This window comes from Psammomys obesus, unplaced genomic scaffold (assembly GCF_907164565.1).
Source record: "Psammomys obesus unplaced genomic scaffold, mPsaObe1.curated_primary_1811, whole genome shotgun sequence".
Classification (NCBI taxonomy): Eukaryota; Metazoa; Chordata; class Mammalia; order Rodentia; family Muridae; genus Psammomys; species Psammomys obesus.
The window spans coordinates 51,800,213-51,818,711 of NW_026585644.1; the positions used below are offsets into that span (position 1 = coordinate 51,800,213).

General features: G+C 44.9%; 1 protein-coding gene and 1 pseudogene across 1 annotated transcript in view; both read left to right on the plus strand.

The window, feature by feature from the left end:
- Ppp1r21 (protein phosphatase 1 regulatory subunit 21) overlaps window positions 1–14,824 on the plus strand; it is a 60,338-nt gene extending 45,514 nt beyond the window's left edge. The window contains exons 18-22 of the mRNA XM_055619579.1: window positions 3,679–3,711; window positions 6,982–7,098; window positions 9,455–9,553; window positions 10,873–11,001; window positions 14,162–14,824. Coding sequence (XP_055475554.1) covers window positions 3,679–3,711; window positions 6,982–7,098; window positions 9,455–9,553; window positions 10,873–11,001; window positions 14,162–14,191 — 408 coding nt within the window. The 3' untranslated portion in view covers window positions 14,192–14,824. The remainder of the gene's footprint in view (window positions 1–3,678; window positions 3,712–6,981; window positions 7,099–9,454; window positions 9,554–10,872; window positions 11,002–14,161) is intronic.
- A 1,993-nt stretch (window positions 14,825–16,817) lies between these two features.
- Window positions 16,818–17,414, plus strand: LOC129687741 (ADP-ribosylation factor 4-like; annotated as a pseudogene).
- The last annotated feature ends 1,085 nt before the right edge of the window (window positions 17,415–18,499 follow it).

The following is an 18,499-nucleotide window of genomic DNA, read 5'->3' on the forward strand; positions in this document are numbered from 1 at the left end:
CAGTCTTCCTCACTCTGCGACCTAATAATATAGCTCCTCACGCTGTGGTGACCTCCATAAAATTGTTTTCCTTGCTTCATCATAATTGTAATTTTGTGTGTAAATATCTGATATTTACCCACAGGTGGAGAAGCACTGCATTAAAGGAACATTTTCACATTTTTGAGATAAATGTCAGTGTTGAGAATCAGGCATTATAATGTCACTGGCTTACTTTTATTTTTTATTACATTTTCTTTATTGTTTTAAGTGTTCAGAGCAAGAGGTGGAGGTCAAAGAAGGAGGTATTTCACCTTTGGCCATGTGGGATTTGGAATCAAACTCAGGTCATTAGGCCTGGTATCTGGTGCCTTTACCCACTCAACCATCTTGCTGGCCCTGGAGCTTTCTTTTAGGTTGTTTAGAAAAAGTACGTACATGTAAAAGGGTAAAGCAAAGCTAGCATGCTTTTATTGAATCTAGATAGCACACATGGGTGAGACATCCAAAAACACCAGAATTTAAAATCTGTCCAAGAATTGTTTGACGGTGTGCCAGCCCTAGTTGCTGCTGAGTTCTGAAGGAAGCCCTTCCGGAGTCACCCTCCTCAGTGGGTCAGGCTGCTGCACTGTCTGACACCTTGGCCCATCCATCCCTTCCTTTCACTTACACTGTGCTGGCCATAGAATTGGTGGTGGCCAGAAAGGAGGCATGACACAGACTAGCCCAGAGACGATGCTGATAGTTTTGGCAGGGATTGCCATAATCATTTGCTAGAGTCTAAAAACATGGCAGTGCATTATCTCAGTCTGTCCTTAGATTGTAGGAGTGTGAAATTGTAGACACTGTCTACTGCGCTGTTGAGGAGGTGAGGGAAGGAGAAATAGCTCACCTGAGGCCACACCCAGTCTTGCCCTGCTTGGCTTTCTGAGGGGGTGGCATCAAACACTAGTATACTTGGTGGTGATGCCAGTTGCTGAAAGACAAGGCCTGTTTTTTCCTTGAACCCTATTGGCAAACACTGTTTTCTCACATGTAAGTGAGTATTCCAGGGACATGAAGATCCTTTAGTACTGGACAGCACTAGGTCACTGGGTCACTTATGATGACTGTGTTGGGGGCTGGCACATTGGAATTAGCATGTGTGCATACAGCCTTGTCTTCTGTTCCCGTCCATCACCTCTTGAATGTCCCTTCCCCCACCACAAGTGCCATCTGTACTTTTCCTATTGTCTAATTAGTAATAATGTACTCTCTAGCTCCTGGACCTGTGGGCTTCCTGCTGTCTGTAGGATACAGTTAATTCATTTGGCACTCGGGCCCTGGGATACCTGTCTTTCTAGTGGAATGGTGCCTGTGTAAAGCAAACTGAATTCTGCTCTCTCATAGTACCCTGTGCATTTTGCTTCAGGTGTCTTCCTGTTCTTTTGCCTGGATGTGTGCTTACTCATGACTCCTGTCACCCCTGTGCCGCCTTCTCTCACCAGCTGTTCCTTCCTGCTCTTTGACTTTCTTGACTCTTAAGTCTAATTGGAATTTAAATGTAGTTGAGAAGCATTTTCTATGAACTGCTATTTCAGACATCGTCTTTGCTCTTCAAAGCCAGAGAAAAGCCGGAGTGCCTAATTCTCACACACTACCGTGTTCACTGGAGTATACCTCCCTCCCGTGGTTGCTCTCTGGCTAATCCTAAGCATCGCGAACCATCTGCAGAGAGTGCTGTGAAGTCACAGATAAGGTCTGTCCAGGTGGAGGAAGATGTCACAGGAACATGAGTGGGTTTTAAAGCTTGTCAGGAGTCAAGGCAGGAGATGAGGCTAGGCCCTTCTTTGTCTCTGCTGCACATGATGGATTCCTGCCAGAGGGGTTGGCCACACTCTGAGAGGACTTGGCTCCATCCCCTGAGAGGGCTTGGCTCAGTCCCTCGAATGTGGTAGATCCCAGTTGAAGAGACACAGTTTTCCAACCTTTTTTTTTTTTTAATCCCCTCTGCCTACCTTTAGGTGAACAGTGAACTAAGCCTTAGTAGCTGTGAGTGAGGCGCCTTGAAGCACCTTTATCTTGGGTGAGAGAAGCAAACCTGCCTGGTCCAGAGTTAATTGATTCAAAAGGAAACAGCCTACAATTCAAGAAGTCAAATAAGCAATACTAGATATAAATTGACTATTTGATGCTCTGTAGCCTTTCAGAGGCCAGATGTTAATTATTTTCATTAAAATGCCCATCATTCAATTCAAGCACTGAATTCAAGCACTCGGGAGGCAGAGGCAGACAGATCCCTGTGAGTTTGAGGCCAGTCTGGTCTACAAAGCAAGCTCAGGACAGCCAAGGCTACATAGAAACCTTGTCTTGAAAAAACAAACAAAGAATAAGCTGTAAGAAAGAACTACATAATCAGAAGGCGTGGATATTCTAAGTTCCTTGATCTTTGTTTCCAAATGTATTATAACAAGACTGTGTTGTTTTGTACTCTTATTAGTAGATTATGAGAAAATATTGCAAAAATACATTTCATAGCATTCCTTCTATTTATAGACTATTCCTTTGAAGGACTCTGTATGGTACCATGTTTTAAAACCTGAGAGTAAGAAGTAGGAGGAGTAAAGGTGATACAGATGTAGTTTTGCATTTTAGTTCATCAGATATGGTTATATTTGGTTACACAAAGTCAAATGATCAATGGATTGTTAAAGAGAAACAGAGAAATTGCTACTTTTGTTTCCCTGAGGAGAAAATTGTGGCTCTTCTGTAACCAAAAACTCTTTTGTAGCTAAATAGGCTTAGTTCATAACACTCGCCCTCAGAGCAATACTCCTGAAAGCTGGGCATGGTGGCACACTGTGATCACAGCACTAGGCTGCCTGCACCAGGACGATTGCTGTGAGCCCATGGCCAGCCTTAGCTGCATAACAAAACTGTATCTACAAAGGTAGTGGTCGAAGGTCGGGGATAAAAGAACGATACACTTGAGAGTGGCTGAGAAACGCGTCGACTGCCAACCAGGGGCCATGGTCACCAGAACCCACTGAGAATGAAGTCCTGTTGCTTTCCACCTGCCCCACCACCTTGGACAATAGCTTGAACCCTGCAGTCATACCTGTTTTTGACATCTTTTCTTCTTTTAAGGGGTGGTGGTAGTGGTTAGGATTGAACCTAGGACCTGTGCATATGAGGCGAACTCTGTACCACTGACCACCCCCAGTCCTGTTTTTGAAGTTTTAATCTATAAAAGCAAACTTCAGAACAATGGAGTTGTACTATAGTTCCTCTAAGATTGTATATATTTGTTTTAAGTTCCAAATATTTATTAATGTCTTGATAACATGTCAAAGTATGCTCTCCCTTTTTGAGTTTTTGTAAGCATTTATTTTTGGTTTTCATTCCACACGTTTATAGATTGTGAACTGTCTCTGGCTACTGCTTTGGAAATGATATGACAGGGTCAGAGTGGATCATCATCCTGCTCCTTCTGGGTAGTTTGTTGACTGAATCAGCATTTCCGTAGAGCATTTTGCAGCGGTTGTGAGTTCCTGCCTCAGTGCTGAAGCCGTGCTGAGCACCCGTCCGCAGCGGTCTGGCCTGTGTTACCAATGCCCTGTGCCCCAGCGCACACAGGAAGAGACTGCAACATGAGCTAGTAACGCTGTGTCTGAGATGCAGATCTTCGGTCCTAACGCTGTTTTTCTCTTTACGTTCTAGATTGGGATTTTAACCAGGACGCCAGACAGTGAGGTAATATGCGCTCAACATCATGGTGCTTGTTAGTACGTGCGTAGCACATGTTTGTGGACTGAGTCCTGTAGGAGCTTTCTGTGTGGTTGTTTCCAGACAAACAAAGTGCTTTTCTCTCACCCGTGCATCCCACACTCCTTGAATGCTGTCCTCAGCAGAGGATAGGGTAGAGCCTGGCTTAGCAGATACCTTGTTCAGTGGCCAGCTTGCACAGTTTGACAGAGCGCAGCTGCGCCTGACCGTAGGGCCACCGTTCTTTGCCAAGGGTCTCAGTCATCCTCCAGTAGTCAGCCGGGAAGGCAGGGTTTCCTGGGCCTCCACGTGTGCTTGCTGTGAGTGAGCCCAGGTCTGCTGTGACTTGTCGCATGGGCTTACACATTTGAAGATCATGCTTTTGCAAGTAACCAGTACATGAAAACTGAAGTAACTGAGCTCATTACTTGGTGCACACGTGATGGTTCTAGGAGGTCAGTAGGTTTTTTGACTTCCTTATCACTTAGTGTGGTCCTGACACATAGTGTTCTAGGGTCGGTAGATTCCGTGATTTCTCTTATGTATGTCAAAGGTAATAATGAGCTTTGTGTATTTTTAAATTTGGCTCAATTATGTATCATTGCTAGTATAACCAGGAAAAATACCAGTCAGGAACAGCAGCCCCAAACTGTTCAGTTTTGTTTAATTTATTAATATGTTTAAGAGCATTACATTTTCATGAAGAAAATTCAAGAGTGAAAACATTTTTCTAAATTTAGAGGTTCCAAAGGACCATGAGTCAACATAGCATAGCAATATTTATACTTAGATGTTGCTCTTGTTTTTAAACTGTTTTATTGGGGTATTTAAGCCTCTGCCTCCCTTTCGCCAACTCTTTAACCCCAGGTAAGAGAGAGAAGGTTAGTGGAGCAGGGGGGTGGAGACCCCTGTACATTTCCCGGCTGTTTAGGGTTGGTGGGTTTTTGGGGGACCTATACCAGTCTCTGTCAACAGCAAACGCAGCCAGCACTCTCTCCACGCTGCTGCACTGGAACGCTTCTCACCATCAGTCTTCTCCAGGCCGCCACACTCTCAGCTCTGGTCTCTCCAAACTGCTGCACCTTCATTTTCTGGGCTCTCGTGTTTCTATTCCTCAGAGTCCTAGACCACTATCCTCTCTACACAATGGCACAAGGCAGGCCATTATCAGCTGGCAAAGACCATGCCCTGCAAAAGAGGCAGTTATCAGTTGTGAATAGATTAAAGCCCAAATTAAAATCCCACACTTGGGATTAAAACAAAAACATATTTATATAACATAACTGAGTTTTTAAAGAAACCAAACCTTCCATTATACTTAGTTGTTTATTGTAGCATTGTTCAGAGTAGCCAAGTCATGCAGTCAATCTAGGTGTCCATCAGTAGAGAAACAGGAAAAAAAAAAAAAAAACATGGTGTATTTACAGAATGGAATTTTGTGAAGCCATGAAGAATGACACACTGTGTGTAAGAAAATTAATATAACCAGAGATTGTCATATGAAGTAGATCATGTCAGGCTCGGAAACATAAATGTCATGTTTTCTTCTGTTTGTGGGTCCTAGAGTATATACAGATACAGAAACACATATATATGACTATCTAGAAGAATGATGGGGACTAATGGGAGGAGGAGAGAAAGGAGAAGGTGGGAAATTTGGGGCATAGGCAATATATATATATATGGTAATAAAATAAAATAAATATATATATATATATGGTAATAAAATGACTATCTGCTAATAAAAACAGTGATTTCAATAATTATTCCCCTGTTCTCTGCCCTCTCTCAGTTAAAGACATATTGGCTAGAAAGATGGAGATTAGGGGAACCCTCCTCCACTGCTGGTGGGAATGTAAACTGGTACAACCACTCTGGAAATCTATCTGGCGCTTTCTAAGACAATTAGGAATAGTGCTTCCTCAAGACCCAGCTATACCACTGCTAGGTATATACCCAAAGTTTTCTCAAGTACACAAAAGGGATATTTCCTCAACCATGTTTATAGCAGCTTTATTTGTAATAGCCAGAACCTGGAAACAACCCAGATGTCCATCAACGGAGGAATGGGTACAGAAATTGTGGTATTTTTACACAATGGAATACTACTCAGCAATCAAAAAGGAGGAAATCATGAAATTTGCAGGCAAATGGTGGGATCTAGAAAAGATCATCCTGAGTGAAATATCCCAGAAGGAGAAAGACAAACACGGTATATACTCACTTGTATAGACCTATAAGATGTGATAAACATAATGGAATCTGTACACCTAAAAAAGATAATCAAGAGAGCGGACATGGGGTAAGATGATCAATCCTCGTTTAGAAAGACAGATGGGATGTGCATTGAATGTATGACAGGAGTCTACTGAGCGCATTTGAAAGACTCTAACTAGCAGTGTTTTCAAAGCAAAGACTCATGACCAAACCTTTGGCAGAGTACAGGGAATCATAAGAAAGAAGTGGAGTTAGTCTGATGGGGAAAGGATAGGAGCTCCACAAGGACCAAATATATCTGGGCACAGGGTCTTTTCTGAGACTGACATTCAACCAAGGACCATGTATGGATATAACCTAGAACCTCTGCTCAGATGTAGCCTGTGGTAGCTCAGTAACCAATTGGTTTCCCATAGTGAGGGGAACAAGGACTATTTCTAACAGGAACTCAATGACTGGCTCTTTGGCCTCCCCACCCCCCAAGGGAGGAGCAGTCCTGTTAGGCCACAGAGGAGAGCTTTGCAGCCAGTCCTGAAGATACCTGATAAAACAGGATCAGATGAATGGGGAGGAGATCCCCCCTATCAGTGGACTTGGCAAGGGGCAGGGTGGAGATGAGGGAGGGAGGGAGGGACTGGGAGGGAATGAGGGATCAGGACATGGCTGGGATACAGAGTTAATAAAATGTAACTGATAAGAAAAAAAAAAAAAGAAAAGAAAGATGGAGATTTTGATAGTTGAGTTTATGGTTGATAAAAGCTGGTCAGAACTGTGTGTGTGGCTCATACCTATAATCCAAATACTTGATACATTGATGTAGGACGATTATGAATTTGAGTTTTGCCCTGGATGCTTAGCAACACTCTTACTTAAAAAATTTAAAAGACATAGAGCAGCAGGTGCTGGGTGAGAAAGTCTGTCTGTCCTTCCTGCTGAAGGAGTGCTGTCTCTGTGAGGCTCCAGGAAGAGCTGTGAAGTGTGCTCTGTGTTTCCTTGCTCTACTTGCCCTTTTCACGACATCTCCCGTGTGTGCCCTGCTAGGCTCCAGACATGGAAAGCCGTGAGGACCTCATTAAGAGCCATTACATGACGAGGATAGCGGAGCTCACGTCTCAGCTGCAGCTGGCTGACAGCAAGTCGGTGCACTTCTACGCTGAGGTGAGGAGTGAAAGGAGTGCCCCTTCCCCTGACCCTGCGGAGCCAGCACAGTTCTGCTCTGTTCGCTGGGACGACGTCATCACCTGCACTTCCTGTCCACGTGTGTCTGGGTCGGGGGGTGGGGGACAGCTTGTGGCGATTGGTCTGTATGCCACCCAGAATTTGTGTAGGTGCTTGTGATAGTGATGAGGGGGTTTTCAGGTGCACAAGGTGAAAAGTAAAGTGCTCCGGATCTGTTTTGGCTTTACGTTACTTGCTCTGTCTGTGTGTGTCACAGCACACGTAGGTGTGAGAGAACAGCTTGCAGGAGTTGGCTCTTCCAGCATGTGGGTTCCTGGATCAAACTCAGGTCACTGAGCTTGATGGCACCCTTACCCCACCCATCTGACCAACAATTTAAATTCTCTCCAGTTCCCTTGTGTGTGTGAGTGTGTGTATGTGTGTGTATGTGCATGTGGGCATATCTGTGCATGCATGTGAGGAAGCCAGAGGTACGTGTAAGGTACCTCCCTCCGTCAGTGTCCACCTTCTTTTGTAAGACATGGAGTGACACTGAGCCAGTGCTTACTGAGGAGGTCCTGAGCTCGCCTCCCAGCTCTGGGATTGCTCGAGTGCTGGGCCACACCTTGGGTTTGCAGACTGTGGGCACCTCAGGTCCTTCTCAGCTGCCAAGCAGGTAGCTGCCAACAGAGCCCCTCCAGCCCAGCTCTCTACTTTCTACATGACAAGTTTATAGGGCTGGATTTAAATGACAAAGTGAAAAATGTCACCTATTCTAACTTAGATATAAAATCTTTTGACACATTTTCTTCTTCCTTTACTCAATAATTCATATAATTAAAACTCTACTATGCACTGTACATGGAATTTACAAAGTTGGAAGAGAAGTCAGTGAGAAGTGTTATTACAGAGTAAGGAAATAAGGCTGGGTGGGTGCTTGCAGGGTCTTTAAGCCTTTGACATGACATTTTATCGTAAGAATTAAGTACAGACGGCAGCTGTACTTAATGACACACTTAAGTTGTAAAGCCAAAAAGGAAGGGAGTGCACACTATATTGGGACCTAGCCGCCTGTGATTGTCTCCAGTGTCACAGAAATGAAGAGGCTGATAGGCAGCTAGGTTGCCTATCATCGGATATGATAGGTTGCTAGAGGAAGAGCAGGACTTGGTGTTCTTTTTCTGTTAAAATAAAATTGTGGCTAGCCCAAAGTTTAGGAAGCTGCTGCACCCCGCTTTGGTAGGTTGGTCACTTGTGACTCCTGTCACAGTGGAGAAAATGGGGGGCGCGGCAAACAGGCTGGGTGATGGTGGACTGCTCGTGCAGCTGGGACCCTCGTTTCTAGTTCCCGTCTGCCTTCTGGGTTGGTGTCCCAGCCATGACTGTCGTCTGTGGGCCGGGGCCCTGCATGCTGTCTCCCCCTCCGTCAGCTTCAGTACCGAGCACAGAGGGAAGTGGTTGCTTCAGCTGTGCAGACTGTCCTGAAATTTTCTTGAGAACAAATGAGTAACTACGGGAATTTTAGGCTGTCTCATTTTAATGAGATTTGCCTATTTTAGTGAATGTTTTCAGAACAATTATGATACAAGAATTTTTAGATTTTCCTAGTTTGTTCTCATCTCCAAACAGGAAGTACTTTCTCCTGCCCCTGAATGACTTTACTGGAAAGGATAGTTGGAGGTCCTGGTGTCCAGACAGTGTTCTGAGGTATCTCTTCTGCTCCCCCTTGTTGACAGTAGTGTAAATGAAGTTTCCTCATTTTCCTTTTTACCTGCTCTGTCTTGCATCATCTGGGTCAGTGAAGCTCCTAGAGAGAGAGCGACCGTCTTCCCCAGGCAGATGTGTAAGGTGGGTCCTGAGGACGCTTTGGTTCCTGTATTGAGACCTCTAGTGAAGAGCTGAAAATTCAGGGGAGAGCTTACGTCTGTGGTCGGCAGCCTGTGGTCACTGTGAAATAACCACTGTCCTTTATCCAGGACCAGTATAGCTGGATCCTGTGTAAACGGAGAGCGTTCTTGTGTGCTGCTCTTCGGGCTGTTGAGCGGGGCTGCCGGACTTTCTTGCCGTAGTAAAACAAGAGGGTGGGGCCACATCTCCTCTGTGCTCCACACTGTATTCAGCAGAGTTGTGAGTGAGTGAGTGAGTGTGAGAGAGTGAGTAAATGAATGGGTGAGTGAGTGAGAGAGATTGAGAGTGAATGAGTGAGTGAATGGATGAGTAAGAGAGAGTGAGTGAGAGAATGAGTGAGTGAGAAAGTAAGAGAGAGAGAGTAAGTGAGTAAGTGGGTGGCCCTTGGCTCTGGAGACTGTGGTCTGCTAACCTTCCAAGGATAAAGTTCGGTGTTTTGACTGTACAGTGCCGAGCGCTGTCTAAGAGACTAGCCCTGGCGGAGAAGTCCAAGGACACCCTGACGGAGGAGATGAAGCTAGCCAGTCAGAACATCAGCCGACTTCAGGTGAGATCCTGAACATGACCTCAGCACGTTCATGTCTTTTGCTGACTGTTGAGAGGGCAGCAAAGCCAGCCTCCCCTTGGGCAGTGGTGATCTCTGGCCTTTCACACTTGTCATTCACTTCATTTCTGACTCACCTTAAAGTAACATCTTACTTACCCCAGACAAAAGTTGGCTGTCTTCCTTGTTTCTGATCAGAAGTTGATTTTAAATTCTCTTACAGCCTGCATTTATTTATTTACACTTACCCACAATTCTTGTTTCTTCTTTCTTGTGGAAACTCATGAGTACTTACAGGCTTGTTCTGTGCACAGTATTCTGTCTTATTTCAGAAACTGACCTAAATAAACCCAAAAGTGGGACTTCAGAACATTCCTCCATCCTCTCCACTGTGTTCCGAAGCTTTGCCTTTGCTGAGTGTGGTGGCACACACCTTTAGTCCCAGTACTTGGGAGGCAGAGTCAGGTGTATCTCTGTGAGTTTTAGGCCAGCCTGGTCTACATAGGGAGTTCCACGCCAGCCAGGACTACATAGTGAGACCCTGAATACACACACACACACACACACACACACACACACACACACACACACACAAATAAATCAAATCCCAGTTTCGAACCTTTCCTTTCAGGAAGCCCCTGTTGATGTTGACATGAGGTAGGCACAGGAAAACCCTGGAGACACTGCCCTGTGTATTAGATCAGTTAGGGTATGAGGAGAGTGCGGTGGTTGGGTGGGGAGGGCACCCTTCTGGGATCGGGACCTGTGTAGGGCTTTTGAAAACCAGGGGGGACTACAGGCTTTTGACAGTCTACCCAGCTGAGAAGACACTGCTTGTATTTTGTACATGCAATTACATGTGTGAGCATGTGTGTGGAGAGCAGAGGACAGCCTTGGGTGTTGTTCCTCGGGAGCTGCCCCCCCCCCCTTTCTTTTTTTTGAGATAGGGTACTCTTTGGCCTTCCAGGGATCTGTCCTCCTCTTCCCAGTGCGGGGATTCCTAGGGCACACCTTATGTTTTTTATGTTTGGCATCAGGGATGGAACTCGGGGCCCTCCCTTGCAAGGCAAACCTTCACTGCCTGAGCTAGCTCTCCAGCCCTTCAAGTTTTGCAAATAAGTTATGAACACATTCTTTCAGGGATGATTTTTTTTTTCCATTTCTTTTTAGTTTGTCCTTCTATTCGGCCTATGCCTTCACCTTTGTTTACTGATCAATTTAGGCAGTGTGAAGGACTGCATTCCCAGATGTTTGTAATAGAGAATCATCTGGGTGGTGGCTGGGGTATCTGACGGGCCTTTCCTCTCCCCCCTGCTCCTTAGGATGAGCTGATGACCACCAAGAGGAGCTACGAGGACCAGTTAAGTATGATGAGTGACCACCTGTGCAGCATGAACGAGACGCTGTCCAAGCAGAGGGAAGAGATCGACACACTCAAGATGTCCAGCAAGGTGTGTGAGGGAGGGGAGGCATGGGATTGCTTAATGCAGCTGGTGGAAAGGACGTCACTGTGATGTGTGTCAAGAAGAAAGCACTTGGAAACCCTCTTCCTTCACTCCTGTCCCAAAGAAAACTAAGTTTCTTTGGCTGGGTCTAAGTTGAGATCTGACATTTTTGCTGCTGTGTAAGAGTAAGGGGGCTAGCAGATAGCCTTAGGAGGGGGATGATGCTCTGTCTGTTGAAGACCCTAGAAGTGTTTGGGTAACCCTTAACAAGTTGTTTTATTTGGTAAAATCATATATTCAAATTAATTCTCAAATAAGAGCCTCACACAACTTAAGGAAGCCTCTCAAACACTTACCCAGCCCCAAACTGACCATCTCGGTGAGTGCTGCACACCCTGAAACCATAGACATCATTTAGGGTTTTATATTTTCACTGTCCATTACTTCTTTGGTTTTTCTTTTTTGTTGTTGTTTTTGTTTTGAGACAGGTTTTCTCTGTGTAGCCCTGGCTGTCCTGGAACTCACTGCATAGACCACATTGGCCTTGAACTCAGAGATTCATCTGTCTCTGCCTCCCGAGCGCTGTGATTAAAGTTGTGCCACCACTGCGTGGCTTCCATTATGTTTTTATTCAGTTATCCACCACAGGCAAAAAAAAAAAAACAAAAAAAAAAAACCAAAAAAAAACAGACAGAGTTGAAACTAGAAAGAAATGTAGCTTAACATCCTCTATGATTCATGTGTCTCCTTGCCTGCACTCTGTCTTCTCTTCACTTAGTGTTGCCCTCTCTTGGCTTCTGCCCTGAGTGTTGTACCACGTCTACACTTAGACCTGTTCATATGCATATGTGTTTACATTGGAGGATAGGATCCATATATGAGGGTAACATGCCATTTTTTAGTACTCAGTTTCAGTCACCTCTATTAATATTATGCCCCCAAGTCCATCCATTTTCCTGCAGACCTCATTTTTCTCTACAGTTAATAATATTGCATATATCTCTCACATTTTCATTATCTCTTCATCTGTTGATAGGCATCTAGGCTGGTTCCAACCACTCCTATTATGAATAGAGCCGAAATAAACTTGTATGAGGAGGTGTCTCTGGGCAAGATGTGACCTTTGGGTATACGCCTAGAGTGGAATAGAGCCCTCTCTCTAGTCTCATAACTGGCCATATAATCTAGGAATGCTAACGTTTTACCTCCCGGACCCCTGGTGATGCTGTTTCTCATAGAGCCAGTCAGTGGATACCGGGTCATGTGCCTAGGTTGGGATGCGTTTCCGTCTACCATGTCTCTGGTAGTGCATGGGAAATTGCAGTTTCTTTTCTGTGCGTGTAAGCTTCAAGGCAGCAGGCATTCAGGTCTGTGTGCCATCTCAGATGACCAGTGCTTTTCTGCAGGGCACTTTCCCACCCATCTGTGAGCTAAAGAGGCGGTAGATAGGTGCAGGTGCATCTTGGTGCTGACCGTGTGGACCAAGTCTCTGCTTAGCATGGTCCCCTCGGAGAACTCGCCGTGTTGCTGCGCTGGGGGAGTCTGCCTTCCATAACACTTTCAGCATCGTTTCAGGGTATCCACTGACTTCGCACTGTTTGGGGAACTGTTACTGCTGCTTGTCTGGACCATCTTTGTGCTGATTACCAGCCAATATGATTACCAAGATGCTTGAGGACATGTGACCTTGGAGGCAGAGGGCTGCAGGGGTGGGGGCGGTTGTTTGCATGAATGCCTCCCCGTACTCTCATGGTTGTGTTTACAGTCATAGTGGAGAGCACACACACTAAAGATTAGGTCATCTGTAGCTTTCCTATGATTTAACTTATTGTAGCAGGCTCAGAGAAAGTGAGCACCTAGTATTAAAAAGCAGGAACAGTGCATCCAGGGACATGCTTCATTCCTCCTGAGGTGCACATGCATTGTGTGAGATGGGGGAGCTGGATACCAAGTCTAACATTGTCTCAGAAGAAACTGAACTGTAGCTGCTTCAAAAATTGTAGAATTTTCAAGTTTTCTCTAAAGGCAAGTCCGTAAAATACCTGCATTACTAAATCCAGGTAAGAGACCTCGCTTCAGTTCAGGGTGTTGTTAACCATTCTCTGTCATCCTGTAAGCCCTGTATTCTGTGTCCTCCTTGTCTTAGTCAGGGTTACTATTGTTGTGCTGAAACACGATGAGCAAAAGTAGCTTGGGTAGGGAAGGGTTTATTTGACTCACACTTCCACAATGTAGTCCATCATTGAAGGAAGCCATGCGGGAACTCACACAGGGCAGGAGCCTGAAGGCAGCTGTCACTGGCTTTCTCTTCATGGCTTGCTCAGCCTGCTTTCTCATAGAACCCAGGACCATCAGTCCAGGGTTGACACCACTCCCCATGCGCTAGGCCCTCCCCTATCAGTCAGTAATTGAGAAAATCCCTGAAGGCTTGCCTACAGCCTGATCTTATGGAGGCAGTTTTTTAGATCGATGCTCCCTCCTCTCATACGACTGTAGCTGTGTCAACTTGACCTAAAGCTCTCCAGCACATCCCTCCACTTATTGGTATTTATGTTGCTGTAATGTCCTCTTCTGGCTGGGTGAGCATTGTCTACGCTGGGTGCTCAGTATACATCTCTACTGCATGTGCGTGCACACGTGCGCAGCGCGCACATGTGTGTCTGTGTGTGAGAGAGAGAGAGACATAATCTTGCTCTTAGTGTCCGTACTCTGCAAGTGTTGCCCGTTTGTGGAAAGAAATAGTGTGGACCTCATCATTTAGGGCTTTAACAAGAGTGTAGTCTTAAGAAGAGAATTATGCAGAAGCACCATGTTTGAGAGTTGTGTATCACCACTCCCAGCTCCAAAACAAAGTTCTCAACCTATGGGTCTTCAGTAGTAAAGTTACAGTTATGAAGCAGCAACAAAATAGCAGCATTGAGAAGGTTGAGAAACACTCCTCTAACTGTGCTTACCAAAAACGATATTTGGGTCAAGCGATTTTGCTTCCTGCAATCCCATAAGGAAAGACATTTTGGTAAAGTGGGTGGTCACTTGTTTTTCGATATTTTCTACCCATGGGAGGGAGCACAGTGTCGCGTGGACGACAGGCCAGACAGCCTCGCACATGCTGTGGGAGTGCTGCTTCTCAAGTGTGGATCTGACACTGGCACTTTCCTTTGCACAGGGAAACTCTAAGAAGAACAGGAGTCGATAGTTGACAGTAGCTGGCCAGTGACTGTTCCCTCCAGACCGGCTGCAGCTGCGGCCCGGAGACCAGACCCCACAACCAGTGCTGGCGGCCTCTGGAAGCTGACGCGCTGTCGGACCTCATAGACTAGCCAGTGTTGTCTGTGACCTTGGGACATTTGAAGTATATTTGTAAACCTCAAGGCAAATACAGAATTTGATGTTGACAGTCAAATGGAAAACAATAGACATAATGGATATTGTAGGTTTCCTTACGCTGTTTTTACTGTGCACTTTTTAAAATTAGGATTTAATTTCAGTATGTAAGAACAAATATTTTGTATATTTTCAAACTCAATTATATGGTATGGCTTTGGTATCTATGGAATAGATATATGTTTCTGGATAAAATGCTTAAATTGTCAGATGTCATTACTATCTGTCTTGTCATGTCTTCTTATAATTGAAAATTAAAAGCTATCTCAGATTGTTTTTAAAAGAGTCTCTCCCTCCCCCTCTTCCTTCCCTCCATCCCATGGGGTGCCAGGCCTTGCTGCCTTTAGAGCCGAGGGGGTTGCTGTTGTGTGTACACCTGTACAGACTCTCTGTGTTAGAATAATTGCTGAAGGAATTCCTGTCAATAAATTCTTGCCCACACGAACTTTCAGTCTGTTCTGTGACAATGTGATAGGAGAAGCCAGAGATGCATCCAGTCCCAGCTGGCTTAGAGGAGAAGTTTCTACCTGAGCAGCAGCAGCTGCACATTGAAGCCTCTAGAAGGCCCTCGAGTTTTGCTGGGAGCCACCTTGCAAGCAAGGACCCTAAGCCCTTTCAGCTCTTCCTGGACTCTGGTAGACATGTGCTGTTCCAGCGCAAGTCCCAGCGCCCTCTCCCTGCACCCCACTCCCGAGGCTACAGCAGATGTCGTGTGCTCAGTGGCTTGCAACTCTCTTGCAGATAGAAAACTAAGGTTTAGAGGGCAGAGGCAACCTGACCACAGTCATAGCACATGCCTGCCAGGCCACAGTCATACTACATGTCTGGCCACAGTTGTACCACATGTCTGACCACAGTCATGGCACATGCCTGCCTGACCACAATCGTAGCACATGCCTGACCACAGTCATGGCACATGCCTGTCTGACCACAGTCATAGCACATGCCTGACCACAATCATAGCACATGCCTGGCTGGCCACAGTCATAGCACATGCCTTGGCTGGCCAGCTAACATTGACTGCCTGAATTGCTGAGTGGTGACAAATGAGGACATAATCATAACTGTCAGTTGTTCTCATTCTGTCCTGGGATTGTCTCACATCAAGAAACACGAAGTAATACATAGAGGCTATTTTCCTCAAGTTGTTTGTATTTAATTTTTGAATATTTATTTTTATTATTTTTAATTATGTATATGTCTGTGTGAGTGTGAGAGTGTGTGTGTGTGTGAGTGATAGGATACACATGAATACAGGAGGCCAGAGACATTGCATCTCCTGGAACTGGAGGCAGAGGTGGTCATGAGCTGAACTGAACTGGGTATGGAAACTGAACTCGGGGCAGTGTTAGCTGCTGAGCCGTCCATGTCTCCAGCTCCCACATTGTTTATACTTTAATGGAAGCTGTGAACTTCAGTTTGAGTCAGGCTATTCTAAAATACATGCTACTGAGGAAAAACAAACAAAACCCAATCCCCTGAGCCTCCTCTTACCTCCTATTTGCTAAAGAGAAAACTACTTTCACTCACTCGTTTGGTATTTATATTTCCAAAGAGCATGCCGCTTACCTTTGCTGTTCCTGTTGGGCACCGCTTTCCACTTAGGAGGTGTTTTGTGGTGCCTCTCTGTCCCCACCACTCATCCAAATATTTTTTCTTTAAGTTGGTTTCTTCAGCATTTGATCATGTTGATATTCAATATAAACTTCCCTATGACTGTTCAAGGGAAATAGATCAAAAGCACACATCTCTTTATAGAGAATTAATTTCTAACAGTTTAACTTATTCATGGGGCTGGAGAGATGGCTCCATAACTAAGAGTACCTTCTGCTCTTTCAAAACAAAACAAAACAAAAAACAAAACAAAACTGAAATTCTAAGCTCCAGCACTCGGGAGGCAGAAGCAGGCAGATATCTGTGAGTTCGATGCCAATTTGGTCTATAAAGTGAATCCAGGACAGCCAGGGCTACACAGAGAAATCTTGTCTCGAAAACCCCAAACCAACCAACCAGCCAAACCAACAAACAAAACTGAAATTCTGTGCTTAGCACTCATATCATGTGGGGCACCACCTGTAACTTCAGCTCCAGGGGATCTGACCATGTCTTCTGGTCTCTGTGGGCATCATACTCATGTCTACAGAGCCACACATATACCCCTAAACAAAAACAATAAAAGAAATAATTTAGAAATGTACTTATTCTTGCCCTTGTCTAATGAACATATATATGTTTTAATAAAGAGTAAATCATGTGGGTGACATGATTCTGTCCTGCGTTGAAGCAAGAGCCCTGTCGCCAGAGTTGCTACTGCCTGACATGGCACAGCCGAACGCTTGCTGCTGGAGCCACAGCACCAGTCTCCTAGCAGGTCCTGAGGCTTCGCTGACCTGCGAGACAGGTCTTCAGCCTTGTCTCTGGAGAAGGCCTGAGAACTCATGAGAACCCCTCTTTTGACCGCTGCAAGTGCCACCACTGCTACGGGCCTCACCATCTCCTCCCTCTTCTCATGCCTCTTCTGCAAGAAGCAGATGCACATATTGATGGAGTTTTATATCTTTGGTGTCTATGCCTCCTTAGATTGGATGCTGCTGGGATGACAATTCTGTGTAAATTGAGATTGGGGGAAATGGTCACCATTCCTACCATCGGTTTTAACATGGAAACGGTACAGTATAAGAACATTTGTCCCACATTATGGGATGTGATAAAAGTAGATCTCTCTGGAGGCTTTGCTTCCAAAATCCCCAGGGTCTTACTTTTGCCGTAGATAGCAATGATCATGAAAGAATTCAGGGAGGAACAGCTCTGCTGCGGAACATACTCCTGGGAGATGAGCTGCAGGGTGCAGTGCTGCTGCTTTTTGCAAACAAACAGGCTTTGCCAGATACTGTGGTCATCAGCAAGATGACAGATAAGTTAGGTCTCTGTCTCTCCGTGACAGAGCATGGTATGTCCGAGCCACGGGTGTCCCACAAAGAACTGGTCTGTATGAGGGACTGGATTGGCTGTCAAGTGAACTTTCAAAATGTTAGAGGACACTGAAGACTTACCCAAGGACACCTTTGATAGATAGAATTTGTCTAGGCCTATTACAACAAAATTAGTTTGTATCTTGGTTATTAAAGAATTCCTATGGAAAAAAAGACAGCATCTTCAACAAATGGTGCTGGTCCAACTGGATGTCTACATGCAGAAAAATGAAAATAGATCCATATTTATCACCCTGCACAAAACTAAAGTCCAAGTGGATCAAAGACCTTAACATAAAACCAGATACTCTAAATCGGTTAGAAAAAAAAATGGGGAACAGCCTAGAACTCATTGGCACAGGAGACAACTTCCTGAACAGAACACCAACAGCACAGGCTTTAAAAGCAACAATCAATAAATGGGACCTCATGAAGCTGAAAATCTTCTGTAAAGCAAAGGACACTGTCATCAAAACAAATGCCTACAGATTGGGAAAGAATCTTCACCAACCCTTTATCTGACAGAGGGCTCATATCCAATATATATAAAGAACTAAAGAAGCTGAAAAGCAGCAAACCAAGTAATCCAATTAAAAAATGGGGAACAGAGCTAAACAGAGAATTCTCTGTAGAGGAATATCGAATGGTAGAGAAACACTTAAAGAAATGCTCAACCTCATTAGCCATTAGGGAAATACAAATCAAAACAACCCTGAGATATCACCTTACACCCATCAGAATGGCCAAGATGAAAAACTCAAGTGACAACACATGCTGGAGAGGTTGTGGAGAAAGGGGAACCCTCCTCCCTTGCTGGTGGGAATGTAAACTGGTACAACCACTTTGGAAGTCAATCTGGTGCTTACTCAGACAATTAGGAATAGTGCTTCCTCAAGATCCAGCTATACCACTCGTAGGTATATATCCAAAAGAGGCTCAAGTACACAACAAGGACATTTGCTCAACCATGTTTGAAGCAGCTTTATTTGTAATAGCCAGAACCTGGAAACAACCCAGATGTCCATCAATGGAGGAATGGAAACAGAAAGTGTGGTATTTTTACACAATGGAATCAATTACTCAGCAATCAAAAAATGAGGAAATCGTGAAATTTGCAGGCAAATGGTGGGATCTAGAAAAGATCATTC